Source organism: Rhagoletis pomonella, unplaced genomic scaffold (genome assembly GCF_013731165.1).
Source record: "Rhagoletis pomonella isolate Grant_MI unplaced genomic scaffold, Rhpom_1.0 Rhpom_scaffold_00001, whole genome shotgun sequence".
In the NCBI taxonomy this organism is placed as follows: Eukaryota; Metazoa; Arthropoda; class Insecta; order Diptera; family Tephritidae; genus Rhagoletis; species Rhagoletis pomonella.
In genome coordinates, this window is record NW_023458555.1 from 55,521,515 (window position 1) to 55,537,894 (window position 16,380).

Here is a 16,380-nt window from a genome sequence, read left to right on the forward strand (position 1 = left end):
AGACTAAACATTCTACCGGACCCTTTGTGTCGCTGTTGCCTTGGAAGAGGACGAGGTAGAATCACCTCAACACTACCTTCTTAGGTGCCCAGCGTTTGCGAGGCTAAGGTTGAAGTACTTTGGCTCTCACTTTCTAAAGAGCCCCGAGGAGCTTTGGGGCATTGAGATCAGTCGTATTAGTAAATACATAATCGGCGCGGAGCGTTTTAACGATAAAGTTTAGTGGGCCGTTTCCAAATTGTGGTATCACAAAGGGTTACACGGGGTTGCCACCTCACCTAACCTAACCTAAGACTTCCTCCGACCACCCATAAATTGACCGAAGCTGCTCCACTCTGTCCAAGAATTGCTGTGTCTTAAGTGGGTGAAATCCCGTAGCATCCCGATAATGTCCGTCATCGTGTGTTTGACTACTGTTGACATTGTTGGTGGTCCGGCCCCCACCATATATGGAGGTGTTGTTGACAGTCCTGCCCTATTCGCTTGCATTGTAGCATCTGCCCCTGATGCACCTGCCGTTGCATGCGATGCACTCGCCACATCTGTATCTGAACCTTGCTGCATTCCTTGTATTGCAGCCTCACTCTGGTTACGATTGTTGCTTACCAAGTCTGCTACCGCTTAGACATACTGGCGATCATTTCACGGAGCTCATCGACTTGCTTTTGCAAGACTGGAACCTCTTCAATCTCCACTTCGTCATCTTGCACCTCGTCCATGAACGAAAGACACAAGATCACGCCTTAAGGAAAGAGAGAAAAAAGATATTTTCTAGCTGTCGAAATCTCGACGCCATCTTTGTTGTAAGAAGTAAACAACGGAGAGAACCGCGTAATTGTTGAACGCATGAATAATCATTTTTATTATGCAAATTCTTTTATAAATCATGTCGTTGTGTTAAATTATTCTTTACCTTGTGTGTGCACACGTTGTCACAAGCGAAAATTAAGAAAATTGCAGCAAAAAGCCACCACCAAATTGTAAACAACGAACAAATGTAAATAAACGGCTAATGTCAAAGTCGCCCAACTTTTATCCTAAATGCGATTATAACGGGCTACTAAGAAGGCGTGATCTTGTATTCTTGGTTCATGCACCTCGCCTATGTTGTAAATTTCCATCAACCGCGATATAGTTGTGAGCCTTTGCTCCTGTGACTGACAAATTGTGTTTTTCCAGTAGAATATTCAATTGTTTCACTTTTAAGTCATTCAGTTTAAACATTTTAACTCCAATTCCTGATTCCGGCTTTTTTCCCCACGCGTCTATCTTCGTTCACTCCGCCGTTGAAAATTCAAAAATCCCTACTCGCCCTCGATTTACTTAATTTTGCCTTTCCTTTTCTGTATTCCGCCCTGCTTTTTTCTTCTCGCCGCTAACTCTATTCTTCTTTTCTATTTCGGTGCCGGTTCGTGCAGCAATTCCTCGTATTCTTGCTACACGCTATTTCTTTTATGAGTATCTATCACTCGTTCGTTCTTTTGCGTCTATCGCTCGTTATTCTTTTCTGTGAGAATGTCTATCACTCTTTGCTCGTTATTTTGCGTCTATCGCTCATTATTTCCTTATGTGAGAATGTATATCACTCTTTGCTCGTTATTTTGCGTCTATCGCTCGTTATTTCCTTATGTCAGAATGTCTATCACTCTGATTGTCCTTATTCGTCTATCGCTGGTAACTTATTTTGTATACGTGTGTGTGTGTGTGCGCCTTGCACGACAAAAGGCCAATGTAGTTTAAGTGTTAATATGACTGATGAAAACTATTCAGAGCCGTCCGCTCACTCGGCGGCAATTCACACGTTACTCCCTCTCGCTGACATATGTATTAAAAAAAAAACTAAATAAAATTCTAATTACATTATGTGATTCGAAAACCAAAATTCTTTAATTACAATAGTTTTAATTTTAAATTGGAGCAGGTCCGTAAAAATAAGTTTACTTAAAATTTTGAGAACATATAAATCAGTCTTCATGATAAATACTCTGTTTAATATTTCTTTGAATCACAATTGATCTCTTTCTTGGGCTTACAAGTACTTGGCTTACCACTGCCACCTCCGTTGTCACCGCATTTGGGATCTGGTTTTTTGCTGTTGAAGGATTGGATTTAAAATAAAATTATCTTATTAGAAGTGACTGAAAATATATAACCTTAATTTTGTTTTAATAAAGATTGTGAATATATTTGTTTGTAGTAGTTCATCTTAAAATAGCTTTTAATTGTTGAACAATGTATTATAATCTATGTGTAGGAATAACAATAAATATGCATAAAAGAAAACCAGATGAAGCGTTTTCAAGGTATAGAACTTCAAGCTGCCTTCAAGGCAAATTAAAAACTACAGTCCGCTACTTGCAGAGGATAAAAAACATTTGAAAGTAAACTAAAAATAGAAAATTTTAAAATAAAATAAAAGAAATGCGGTAATATTTGCAATAATCGTACTCGTATTTGTAGTTTTAATAGCAACGCATACAAATATTCGTTCGTTTTTTTACTAATGATAACTAATCAGTTACTTTACACTTAAACTGATCTACATATGTATGTGTATGTTAAATTTTTTCAACTTAAGGCTTTCGAGTTCTTGAAGTATGTATGTATATGAATGCATATATGTACATTATTTGTTTCAGGTGTAGAAGTATGTATGTATTACGTTATTCTAATCGTGCCTTTGTGAGATAAGACTTGATCCCGAGCTAATGCGTGTTGTTATCGTTGAATTGTGTATATTTTTTCTGTAATATAAAATATCTACTTCACGCTGTCAGGAATCTCAAAGCTGACATCCATGTTCATTTCACGTGCCAAATGTACAATTTGGGCCAAGTGAACAGACAAATTTGCAGCCTCATCCAAATCGTGACGGGGTATGATCCTCAGACCGGATTGACGGATCAATTCTCGTGCTTCATTTACATTTGTACCCTAAGCGACACAATCAACATCCAAGATATTAGAATTTTAAATAAAGATACATATGTACGTGTAATGCTGACTTACCTGCAATCGGACAACTATTGGCATTTTCATGTTCAGATCCTTGGCAGCAGCGATAATACCCTCTGCAATGACATCACAACGCATAATTCCACCGAAAATATTCACTAAAATACAGTGGACTTTCGGATCGGCAGTAATAATCTTGAAGGCCTCTTTCACAGCTTGTGCAGTTGCACCGCCACCAACATCAAGGAAATTGGCTGGATCGCCTCCATATAACTTAATAATATCCATAGTCGCCATAGCCAAACCAGCTCCATTTACCATACAGCCGATGGTTCCATCTAAAGCAATGTAATTCAAATCGTATTTGGCCGCCTCCACTTCTTTGGGATCCTCTTGTGTCCAATCACGCAAAGCAAATAACTCCTTCTGACGGAATTCAGCATTGTCATCAAAGCGAAATTTGGCATCCAATGCGAAGACTAGAAAAATAAAACAAAGCAATTGGTCAAAAATGCATTTGTATACTTAAAAAATAATAATTTGGCTTATTCCCGTTGTCGTTTTGACCCGATAATTTGGCATCACAGTTGGCGTTATCGACACGGATATAAACCCATGAACAAACAAAAGAAGATCACCTATTCAAAGAAGCAAGAAAAAAAAGTATATTTCTGAGCGTTTTTGACATTTGTCTAAGAATGAAAACAAACAAAGAAAACGAAAAAGGCGCGGTGGTTAAGTGTGATTATATTGGCATTTATCATAAAATAGTTGCGTTCGCGTAGCTGTTAATTGTTCATGTTTAACCAAAACTTACACGCAAAAGGCGTTCGCGTACGCAAAAAACTTGCAAAGTAGGGGAAATTGAGAGAGCAAAGTGACATTTCATTTTAAGGGGAGCTGCTGGTTTCTGCTGGAAACATTTAGTCTGTTCCAATAGCAGTTCGGTTTACACGATTTAGTCAGAACTTACAGGAAGTCGTTCCTATTGACATAAAACCTGTAAGTAGGAACACTTTTGAGAGAGTAACTGAGCAACTGTTCCTAGTCAGAAGTTACAGGATTTAGTCCGAAGTTTTTTTTCTTGTAAGTTCATGAAAAGTGTCAAACGATCAGCTGATTTGCATGTGCAAACAAAAACAGAAAGCGGTGAAAGCAAAGAACCTTATATTTGTAAAAAAATGGAAGGAAACAAAGAAATGTTTGAATATGTATAGATTTGAATAATTATTGAGTGATATTTCAGCCAAATCAGTATTGTACCAATGACTAATTTTTTAGTCTGTTCCTTTGAACTTCGGACTAAAACCTGCGGAACTGTCAAACCACAATTTTACTCTCTCAAGTGAGAGTAAAAGGAGAACAGATGCAGAAGTGTTGGGGAACGCAAATGGCACTATTTCCTGTAAAAACGTCAGTCGGTTTGTTTACATGACATTCGTACAACACTGATTTGGATGCAATATCACTAAATAATTTTTAAAATCTATACATATTCAATCATTTCTTTGTTTACTTCCATTTTATACAATATAGGGTTCTTTGCTTTCGCCGTTTTCGGTTTTTGCTTGCACATTCAACTCAGCTGATCGTTTGACACTTTTTATGAACTTGCAGGAAAAAAAACTCCGGACTAAATACTGTAACTTCTGACTAGGAACAGTTGCTCAGTTACTCTCTCAAAAGTGTTCCCACTTACAGGTTTTATGTCAATAGGAACGACTTCCTGTAAGTTCTGACTGAATCCTGTAAACCGGAATGCTATTGGAACAGACTATTTGCCAACAGCAATTTGCCCACAGGAAAACAGCTGATCAAAAACAGCTGGTTGGCATTTGCGCAAATCACAAAATTGCATTTGATGGTTTGGAAGTTAAAAATTACAAAATGAGACTAATTAAACTTGTAAGAAATAAGTAGTTATTTGTTTAATCAATAAACTGTGTCAGTATAACACTTTGTGATGACTTTTCGTACGTTTTAAATTTTACACTTTTGAATGTAAATTGTCTGTTCCTTTGAACTTCGGACTAAAACCTGTGGAACTGTCAAACAACAATTTTACACTCTCAAGTGAGAGTAAAAGGAGAACAGATTCAGAAGTGCACGGGAACGCAAAAAGCACTATTTCCTGTAAAAACGTCAGCCGGTTTGTTTACATGTCATTTGGACAACAATGATTTGGCTGAAATATTACCAACTAATTATTAAAATCTATACGTCTTCAAATATTTCGTTGTTTACTTCCATTTTTTTACAAATATAAGATTCTTTGCTTACACCGCTTTCTGTTTTTGTTTGCACATGCAAATCAGCTGATCGTTTGACACTTTTCATGAACTTACAGGAAAAAAACTCCGGACTAAATCCTGTAACTTCTGACTAGGAGCAGTTGCTCAGTTACTCTCTCAAAAGTGTTCCCACTTACAGGTTTTATGTCAATAGGAACGACTTCCTGTAAGTTCTGACTAAATCCTGTAAACCGGACTGCAATTGGAACAGACTAAAATAAAAATTATATCAGCGGTTCGTCTAACTTGCAAGTTTCTGCAAATTTTCTGTTCGCGTACTATTTTGGATATTTTTCTCTTGTGAGAGAACAGATGACATTTCGCCGGAATTTGGCAGTTGGTTGGTTTTTACTGGAGATTTTAAACGAACGCACCTAATATAAGAAGTGAAACTGAATTAAAAAAATGAGCCAAAGGTGTTCAAAAATATGTTTTTCGTGATGGAAAGTATTTTGCAACCACGTAGCATCAGCACAGTTCGATTTTTCAATGCCAGAGTTCTGACCACAAAAGTGCACCCACATTTCACGCAAATTTATGCCTCTTGGCAAACCAAACATACGCAAACATTTTCCAATCACAGAGCACTTCATTTTGTTTCATAAATTTGTAATAAATCAAAATTTATAATTAAAATCGCTGCAGAAAACACATTAAATCGCTTAAAAATCACTACGAAGAGGTAGAGGACGGTTTAAACAAAACCAATAAACATCAAAAACGCTGCGAAAACTTTTTTCTGAAAATCGATTACAAATACAACTATGGCTGATTAGGTGATCTGTAGTCGTTGGTCCATGGATATATACCTATACACAGTAATGACATAAAAACATTCGTTATCTGTCATCCTACTAGAATTAAATGCGCTAGAAAACTACATACCAACATTTTTTCTAAAGATTCTGATTAAAAAGTTGAAATTTTGGTAAAAATTGGCAGATTTTTTATAATTTTTGTACAAAGATCGGTGTTTGTCGTATAATAAAATAATAATAATAATAAAATAATAATTAAATAAACAAAAGACAAATAGCCAAAACGGATCAACTCCTATTATTTTGTGGACCAATGTACCCCAGTAAAAGAATTATATGTGCAATATGTTTTTCCTCATTTTAGCATTATGAAAGAAGAGTAAAACCTTTTGCTGAATGCGATTATAATAGCCTTTAGTTTATAACTATTTTCTTATGTTAAGTTGACCTTCCTTTACAATTTTAATCACCATTATCACAAACAATAGTTAATATGCAATAGTAAATAATTGTATGTGCAAAATGAACTATTCAGTGTCCAGTGTCAAAAATTTTCAACAGAAATCTAGACCAATGGCTGTGTGGTAAAAGCTTTAACATATATAATCTATTTTCATAATAAAATCCGTTTTATTATATTCCCTAGTTATATTATATCCCATAATATCCCGTGCCATTGAACAATCTGAAGAAGAGCCCGAAAGTATAACAGGAATGAATGTGGCATAAAAATTAGTTAATTAACTGCTGAAGTAATCGGACAGGAAATTATAATAAGATGTTCCTTTAAAAATCCCGACGACTATGGAAATTATAAGCTTGGTGGCTCTATACAACCCCAAAAGACTGGTGCAAATGACATATCTAAAGATTAGCTACTACGCACAGCATGATTTACCATAAAAAATTGAAATGTATTTGAATCTCTCTGTCACAAGTAAAAGTTCACAACAAATAATAAACCACAGTTTTGGTACTTAGGGTGAAAAAATAAATCACTAAGCCACAGTCCACTCTATGGCACGAAATGCTTTTTCAGCATTTTACAAAAATTACAAATTTTGTAGGAAGAATTGAAAAACGCTAAATTTCAGTGATGGAAACAACTTCAATATAATTGATTCTGATGCCCACCACAACTTGGAGTGTAATCTGGCTTCTACGGCAAACCCGTCCTTGGCGAAAGGGATATTTGAATTAAAGTAAAAGTCATATAGCTTTGGAAATCAAATCAAATCTTTTCACAATGAATATCCAGAAGTAGAATCATTCTTTGTGCATCAAGTTGGCAAATTTTTCGCTGATTTCGACCGAAGATATTTGAAAATTCCAGCGGTAAAACGTCGCTATTCATACCGTGCGAACAACAAAATTGCTATTCAAGGAACAAAATACCTTCTTTTAGAATATGGGCTTTAATACCACTGGGGATATATAAGGTCTACTTCCCAACAAGATTGTTACTCATTTAAAAAAAAATGATAACGTGTTGAAACTTAAATAAACCAAACTTCACAAATAGGAGGAAATAATACAAATTTTACTACAAAGTTTCGGTAAAATATATGCCGTAAACATTAAAACAAATAAAATTGTGCAATAGAAATACAATCCCCAGTGTTGCCAACTTCTGAGTTTCAAAAAGCATCAAAACTTGGGGAGAAAAGCGTTTCACCGTACTAAAAGCACTAATTTTTTTTGTCCAAAGGATACCTTTTTCATAACAGTTTGTATTTAACAAAAGTCAAAAAAATAAATAAATAATATTTACTAATATATTAAAACTTTTTCTCATACTAACGAAGTATTTACTGCAGATTAAAACTGGTATATTTAGAGAAAGAAAAATCGAATCGCAACAAACGAAAAATGAATGTAGATTCTTTTAAATTCAGTGCTGCTACAACTTTATATATTACAAATTATTTCATATTTTAATTATCTATGAGAAATTTGAGTTCAGAAGAAGAGCACTAAAAAGGCAATAGGCACTAAACGATTTTTTTTTTGGCGTTTTAATTTTCAAAAAGCACTAAATCTAGTACTTAAAGCACCAAGTTGGCAACTATGACAATCCCATACCAACAAATAAAATTATCTTTTAAACATTTTTTAAAATAGTCGGTAACCTGTGTTTCTTTGCACATATAAATATTTTCTACGAAAATTTCAACATAATGGTACAATTAAATTATCTTGTTATAAACTAATGCATATTTATAAAGATTTTTATATTCTTTTGATAGAGTAAATGAATAAAATTATTGGGAAAAAACTTCAAAGATCTAGTATTGGCCTTTCATTCAGCTAATTGAAGTTGAAGTATAGCACATATAATTTTTTTACTGGGGTATGTATAAGCGAGTCAACTTTCAGCAAGCTACTGAGGCTACTTTCGCTCCTCGCATCGCCGTGCGTTATGATAACTGTTCCGGTCCCTGAAAAAAAATCCTCTTATAAATTAGAATATGGTCCTGAGAATATGTATGTATGTAATAAGATTTCTCACTCTAGCTCTCTTACCGGTGTCTGCTAATAAGCGAACACAGCTGTTTGTCTCGCTGGTTAAGTGCTTTTGGTGAAATATTGAAAATTGTAACTGATATTTGTGATCTCTGATATAAATGTATTAAATCAGCCACTACAACATTGCAATTAAAAAAAAAAAAAATCTATTATTAAATATTAAAGATTACTTACAAGAACCTGCCGGGAACAATAGGAAACGTTTGACAGAGAAGATGAGAAGATTTTAGCAAAAAGAAAAATGATGGCGTCAATCCATTGTTTTCATATAGAAACTTATTAATGCAGTGATATATGTATGTATGTAACTTGTTAATAATTCCAAACGTTAAATGAAAATAGGAAATAAGAAGGTTGAACTCTTTGACTACCATCTTTTGCAAATCATACTTACATCCTTCAAGGGCATCCTCGGCATATGGATTAATTTCAATTAGTAAAGCATCCTTCTTTACGAAAACTTGATACATATTCATCAGCATTTTGACAGTATCGTCTTTAAATTCGCCCAAGCCGACCTTTTCAACTACCTTACTAGCTTGTTCGGGCGTCAAGCCAACCTTAATATCAATGGGTTCGTAAATAATGGCTTCGGGATTTTCGGCAGCAACTTCCTCAATATTCACACCACCTTGAGACGAAGCAATAATAACAGGACCCTTTTCAGTCCAAAAGATATGTGTATTATAAGCTTGCTATTTTATGCAGAGCACAAAGCATTTACATACATTAAAAGCTCGCTCCATCATAACGGCAAAGTAGAACTCTCGTCTTGGAAATTTACGCTCAGCAACCATAACGGAGTTGCAAATACGACCAGCAGCGCCGGTTTGTTTGGTAACCAAAAGTTGATTTACCATTTTGCCGGCTATTTCTTGAGCCTCGCTCGGTCTGTGTACAAAAAATTGATATACACTCGATACTCTTTGTGAAGTTTTATAAGTGTAATACTCACGTATTTACCACACGCACACCCCCCTTCAAACCATTCTTAAAATGGCCTTTACCACGACCACCAGCCAAAACTTGTGCTTTCAACACAAGGTTATTCGTTCCGAGTTTCTGCGCAATTTCTTTAGCTTCTTGGCCGGACTTTGCAACGCCGAATCTGGAAAATGCAAAATACTATAATTATAACAAGTAATTTTTAAGCAAAAAACAAAACCGACTTCAATTCTCATATAAAAATTTAAGAATATCATTAATTTCTTTATGATCCAATGATCGGATTTAAACCAAATTAGTATGGGACCACCTGTGAAGTATCACCATGGTACAATTATCGCAGGTATTGTCTTCCCAGAGAGCGCATATTCCGATCTGCCTTATTTGAAAAATATCATTGTTGCCCACACTAAAAGGTTTACTGTAAGGGAAAAGCGAAGTCGGTTAAAAACAATGTTAAGAATAAGACCGAGAACGAGGCATTTTAAGCTTATTGTTTATTCCAAGGCATATCAAACAGGCAGACCAAAAAAATATTTACTTGTAGTTTGTTGTTGCTTCTAGGCATTGTAGAGGCTTACAAGTATGGAAAGCGCCATTTTGTTAGTTTACATTTGAAAACAGCTGAGATCACCTGGAAAAAACTTTGGAACACATTTGCACAAAATTTATTTTATTTACAAGTTTTTTTATTCTTTAAAATAATGAAAATAAAAATTGCAAAATGTATGCTTATTCTTTTATTTTCAATAAAAAAGATTAATAAACGTGTTTCGGGAGATAATTTAGAATTTTATTAAATTTTACGTGTTTACGCAAAAATGCAACAATGTACGTGATCTTTATGTCATTGTTTTCCTTTTCCTTTTCAATTTCAATTTCGTGTTCGTTGTCTGATGAGTTAAGAGATTTTGTGCGATTTTTTCTAAAAATATTATAAATTCAACCATTTGTTAATTCATTTCCAATGCAGTAGCCGGCGTATGCAGTTAACAAAGTCGACAAGACTTTTGCCTTTGGATTTTTTGTATTTAGTGGACGATACCACAACAAATATAGGTAAATAGGTGGTGCTAAATGCTAAACTTACGGTGGTGTTAAATTTTAAATTTAACGAACCTATTATTTTAGGCACACCAACATATTCATAAATTTGTGAACTTAATCGGAATGATCAGTTTTGGGAATGCCATCAGATAAACTGCGTCTGTACATAATCTTCTATATTTGTGCGCAAAACGTAGCCGAATACTAATTTGGGCGCATTAAGGCGCTGCAGGCATAGTTGCCAACTTGGTGCTTTAAGCACTAGATTTAGTGCTTTTTGAAAATTAAAATGCCAATAAAAATTATTTAGTGCCTAGTGCCTTTTTTAGTGCTTTTTTCTGAACTAAAATTACTCCGATATAGTTAAAAACTGAAATAATTTTTAAATATTTAAAGCTGTGGCAGCACTGAATTTACAAAAATCTACAAATTTAAATGCACTTAAATACAACCATGATTGATAAAAAGCTGAACTTGCAAATTCACCTTGTTCAATTCTATTCGCGTTGAAAATGCTAGTAGATATGCGAGTAAGTTAAGTGTTTCTTTTTTCCAATTATTTGTAAAAAATTTTTATTTTTGTACCACCTGAGTAAAACACATCGTTTCTTGGTGCTGATGCTAGAATTTTGAGATATCCTAACCTCTAAGTGCCAAAATCACGGTTTTTGGCGATATTTGAGGTTATATAATGAAAACAGTTAGCCTTCCACATAATCTCACCCAGATCAAAGACAAATGTTGGACGCCGTTCTCAGACTTTTTAATCCAACTCCTGAGTCTGGTCCTTTAAATATCACTTATCAGATCGAACACGTAATTGATACAGGTGATGCAAAACCCGTCATGAAACGCCAGTATCCAGTATCGCCATATGTGGCTGAACAAGTTCAAGCCGAATTGGACAAAATGCGTATTCGTGACATCATTATGACCATCCAAGAAAGCCCTTGGCGGTCACCAATTCTGGCTGTAAAGAAGAAAGACGGAACGTTTCGCGTGTGCTTGGACGCGAGAGAGCTGAATAAAATTACCATTCCAAATGCTTATCCAATTACGGATACTAACCAAATTTTAGCACGACTAATGTCAGCTAAATACCTAACCAGTATTGATCTGTCTCAAGCTTTCTTTCAAATTCCTTTGGCAAAATCGAGTCAACTGAAAGCCGATTTTGCATTCGGTAACAGACTTTATGCTTTTCTTCGCATGACGATGGGGTTGAGAAATTCACCCGCCACATTAGCCATTCTCATTTATAAAATTTTCCGTGATTTGGTTCCACATGCATTCGCATGTGTCGATGATTTCATGATTTGCATTTCGACGTTAAGATGTTGGATATTGTTGCAAAACGTCTGCCTGGGGCCGGCTTAACCATCTCAACATCCAAATCGAATTTTTTTTTTGTAAACGATTGGAATTCCTGGGTTACGTTTTGTCTCAAGAGGGTCTATGTGCGAATCCATCTCGTATTCGAGCTATTGTTGAATTTGCAGGGCCCAAAACGGCAAAAAGAGTCAGACCGTTCGTTGGTGCAGCAGGCTGGTACCGAAAATTTATTCCAAATATTTCGGAGATCACAGCTCCCCTTTGTGAATTGTATAAAGGAAACCGAAAAGGACCCATTGAATGGAATACCGCTGCTGAACAAGCCTTTCTCAAACTCAAAGAGTGTTAAACTACCACTCCCGTTCTGACTATGGCCGATTATTCAAAACCATTCTAGGTTTATACCGATGCCTCGCTTATCGCAGCGGGTGCTGTTCTAGTACAAGAACATGATGGGAATGAACGTGTGGTTCAGTATTTTTGTAAGAAATTCTCGAAAGCCGAACAAAATTACACAGCATTCGAACGGGAATGCTTAGCCGTTCTCTTAGCGGTCGAAAGGTTCTGTCCATATTTTGAGGGTCGTGAATTGGTTGTCGTAACGGACCATGCAGCTTTGCGCTGGCTACAAACTCTCAAAGACCCAACTGGCCGTTTATGTCGTTGGGCGATCCGATTATCACCATACGATCTCAAAATTGTTCATAAACCAGGAAAACATTTGGAACTTCCTGACGCCTTATCTCGTTCTTTTGCTCTTCTCAACATCGTTCGTAGAAATCCAATTGACCTTCCGACTAATTTTCACGTTAATCGTATCCCAATCACATCCGTGATCAACATTGACCCAAACACGTGCGATAAATGGTACAACAAAATGCATGCCATGGCCTCAAAACAACCATTAGATAGATATAAAATCGATTGAAATTTTCCAATCAAAGTGCGGAAATACTGTGGACACTTTGTGTACCATCTTTTGACAGAGCAAAAGTCCTCGATGGAAATCATAACCAACATTCGCATCAGGGTGTTTGGAAAACTTATAGACGTATCTCACAACGCTGTTACTGGCCAAAGATGTATGAGTCCGTTTACCAGTACGTTCGGCAATGTGAACTATGCCACCGCATTAAACCAAGTAATGAGAGCACCGAATATAGAGAACCAAAACGACCGGGTTGGCAATTATCGATTGACTTCGTAGGTAAGCTGCCCATGTCTAAAAATCGTAACCAATGGATCTCCGTAGCCATCGACTGTTACTCTCGCTATGTCTGGGCGCAGCCCATGAAAAATGCAAACGCCGTATCCGTAGTCAATTATCTTCGACATATATTCACGGTGAATGGCTGCCCCGAACTCATTATATCAGATAATGGTACTCAATTCATCAGTCAAACTTTCGCACAGCTTTGCTCCGATTATAACATCAAACACATGAAAACGCCTTTGTACCATCCACAAGCCAATCAGGTCGAGGCGACAAACAAAAGCATTAAACATGGATTACGGGCTCACATGGCTGACCTTCTTGAACATTCCTCCTGGGAAAACCATCTTTCTCGTGTTATTCATGATATTAACACTTCAGTGCATTCAGCCACGGGCTACACGCCATATTTCCTGCACACTGGTCGTGAATATGTGAAAGAGGGAAACGAATATAAATTATTATTGGATGTAAATCCATACCACACACATATCCATACCATACATATGCGCTCAAAGCGAACTGAACGAGTCAGGATGGGGTTGATGAAGATCATGTAGAACGATTTCGATCTAAGGTCTAACGTCGATCAAACCACAGCCCGTGAATCGCATTCGAACCACCATTCTCATATCCCTACTAAACGCTCCACATTTTTTTTGTTAACGTGTCGCTGAAGATGAGAGGGGGATAATGATCTATTATTTTTTATTGCCCAAATAATAGACATAAGAACGATTATAAGAAATGTAAACATAACAAAACTGTCAAAGCTAAACTTCAAAATGGGGGGGGATTGCCAGATGAATGTACGTAACCAATAGTTATTCAAGACACGAACCATCATATCGGTATAGACACGAATTGACATGGCCACTATGAAAACGCCCACACTGACATACGATAAAAGAATCGGTGGGAACATACCACGACGCTAGAAAAATATTCTTCCTTTTTGGAATTGGACACGGACCGAACAACACGAATCAGCCCTAGCAAGAACGGAAGTAATCCTAACCAAGCAATTTATTAAGGCTGACGACATCGGTTTGGTTTAAGTCAATCCTCAGAGTGCGTATACCTGGGGAATATACTTATCGGCATTGTTCCACCACATTCTTTCCGGCAAATCCCCAACCAAGTTTTTACCTGTGGAAATAAAGAGTCTGTGGATATAAATTCTGGTGTATTCATTTGGCAGCAGTTAGGCCACCGCACACCGGTAATCTCCAAATCATCAAACGTAAGTCAACCTAATTATTGTCACCATCCCATTGGAAGCGAGCTACCCAACAACAGTTTATCGAGATTCCTGTTTGAACCGAAAAGAAAAGGTCAAGCAAATCAAGTACCATGTCTGTTGATAAATGGCAAAAGGCGCCTTTTGAGGCACTCATCCCGATAAACTTGGGCGTTCATTGTCCCGGATGTGAAATAAGGTCTGCTCTTACGGCCACAGGAACAAATAGCTTGCCAAACCATGTATTTTTTTTTTTGAAATTTGGACTTCGTTTTCAGCTTACAGCTTTCAGGGGCATCTTGACGACTTGCAGCAGTATACAAATCTTGACCAGCAATATATTTGAAATTTTGAAAGCAGTAGGTTTCGTCGTCCATTTGTATTTTGTAATTTGGGATTCATACAATTTTCGGCTGTAACATTCTGCTTTGCGCCTCGATCTGGTGCTGTTTGAGCTTTAAAAAACTTCTCAATGAAGCTTTCCGCTTTACCTTTTGTACGAAAGACTGCGATTTACGAACAGATTTTGCAACAGAACGCGACGAAACCTTCGGATCTCGCGAAAACGCACTCAGGACCTTCCGAGCACGGTTTTTATCACTTTGACCATGCTCACCCCCGCTTCCAGGTTTTCGGGTAACTGCCAGACCTTCCCGATTCAAACCCCCACAAACTGCCGAACGGTGCAATTTTAGATTTTTAGTAATTTTACGCGCACTTAAGGCCGGATTATTTTTAAACTCGTTCAAAATAATTTGGCTCGTTTCCCACTCGGTAGCCATTTTTAACTTAACTAGAAATCAAATTCAAATGAAATTTCTTTTACGTGAAACTAAGGTCATGGTCTACTCATGGCATTTAAGTTTCAAAATATTGAAACCTTTTTAGGTGAGTTATAAGATTCCCAAAGTTTTCGTGTGTTCACCGTTTACATACATTTGAAAATACAATAAAAAATCAATTTGACATAGGGCCAGTTTTTCAGTGCATGGTCGTGGTTTAAACTAATTTTAGACGCCCGATCTGGCTGGTTTAAACTAAGATCAGCCATTTATTGACAAGCCCGCCACTAGTTTCTTGATGCAATTCTATACCTCCTTGTTCAGCCATTTCGAAAGCCGATGCCATATTTTCAGCCTTCTCAACTGTTAGCGATTTCTCTTCAAGGAGTCTGCTTTGAATACGTTGGTTTAGCAAGCCGAACACAAATTGGTTGCGTAATGCTATATCTAGATACTGCCCAAAATTGCACCCATTCGCTAACCGCCGCAAAGCAATTAAAAACTGACTACAGTTTTCCTCCGGCTTCTGCTTTCGTAAATGAAATCTATAATTTTCCAAGATCTCGTTCGGCTTTGGATCATAGTGTTCTTCCAAAATGGTCACTATCTCTCGGTATGTAATGTCTTCCGGAGTCCTTGGCGACACTTTATCACACAAGAGGTTGTACGTCGTTGTGCCCATATAATGCAGTAGTAGGTGTGTCCTCATTGTCGAGTCGCTATTGAAGAGCTCCATGGCGGTTTCGAAGCGCTTGACCCAACGCTTACATGTGGTCAGTTCGGAGTTGAATGGTTCAAAATGGAACGCTGCAACGCGCAATGTCTGCGCACCACCAGTTATTACCGCTGTGGCTGCGGTGTTCGTATCCAGTGGTATTCGTTTTTTTTTATGTAATAACTATTACTCGAAGGTTCAGTGACTTGTCGCCAGCTATTGTAACTGAACACGTGTGAGTTCTGTAATCAACTGACATTTATTAATTTCATTTTCAATCATCTTCCACTTCTTCTTTACACATATGTCATTCTCTTATAATTCTCCAATTATGTATTACACTCTCATTTATGACACAAATGTCAGCCAGCTGTTAAATTTACACTCAGTTTGGTTAATCTGAGCTTAAACTGGCACCGAAAAACTGGCCCATAATGGTGTTTTATATTGGTAAAAGGAGAAAATTAAAAGTAATAACAGAAATTGTTGGCAGCGTATACAGGGTGTCCCAGAAGTAACGTGCCAAACTGTGAGCTCACTGATAAACAAAAAATTTTCAGGTAAAAGTGTCACCGT

At 36.8% G+C, this 16,380-nt stretch overlaps 1 protein-coding gene across 2 annotated transcripts in view; it reads right to left on the bottom strand.

Annotated features, from left to right (window-relative positions):
- Nucleotides 1–2,184: 2,184 nt before the first annotated feature.
- The window catches only part of LOC118746310 (succinate--CoA ligase [ADP-forming] subunit beta, mitochondrial), a 56,081-nt gene continuing 41,885 nt past the window's right edge, over nucleotides 2,185–16,380 (bottom strand). The window contains exons 4-9 of one of the 2 annotated variants that reach the window (XM_036480162.1): nucleotides 9,486–9,638; nucleotides 9,259–9,421; nucleotides 8,925–9,189; nucleotides 8,705–8,710; nucleotides 3,010–3,434; nucleotides 2,185–2,934 (exon numbers count right to left, since the gene is read on the bottom strand). In XM_036480162.1, the coding sequence (XP_036336055.1) occupies nucleotides 2,761–2,934; nucleotides 3,010–3,434; nucleotides 8,705–8,710; nucleotides 8,925–9,189; nucleotides 9,259–9,421; nucleotides 9,486–9,638 (1,186 nt within the window). In that variant the 3' untranslated portion in view covers nucleotides 2,185–2,760. The remainder of the gene's footprint in view (nucleotides 2,935–3,009; nucleotides 3,435–8,704; nucleotides 8,711–8,924; nucleotides 9,190–9,258; nucleotides 9,422–9,485; nucleotides 9,639–16,380) is intronic. The other variant, XM_036480170.1, reaches the window with a different exon arrangement.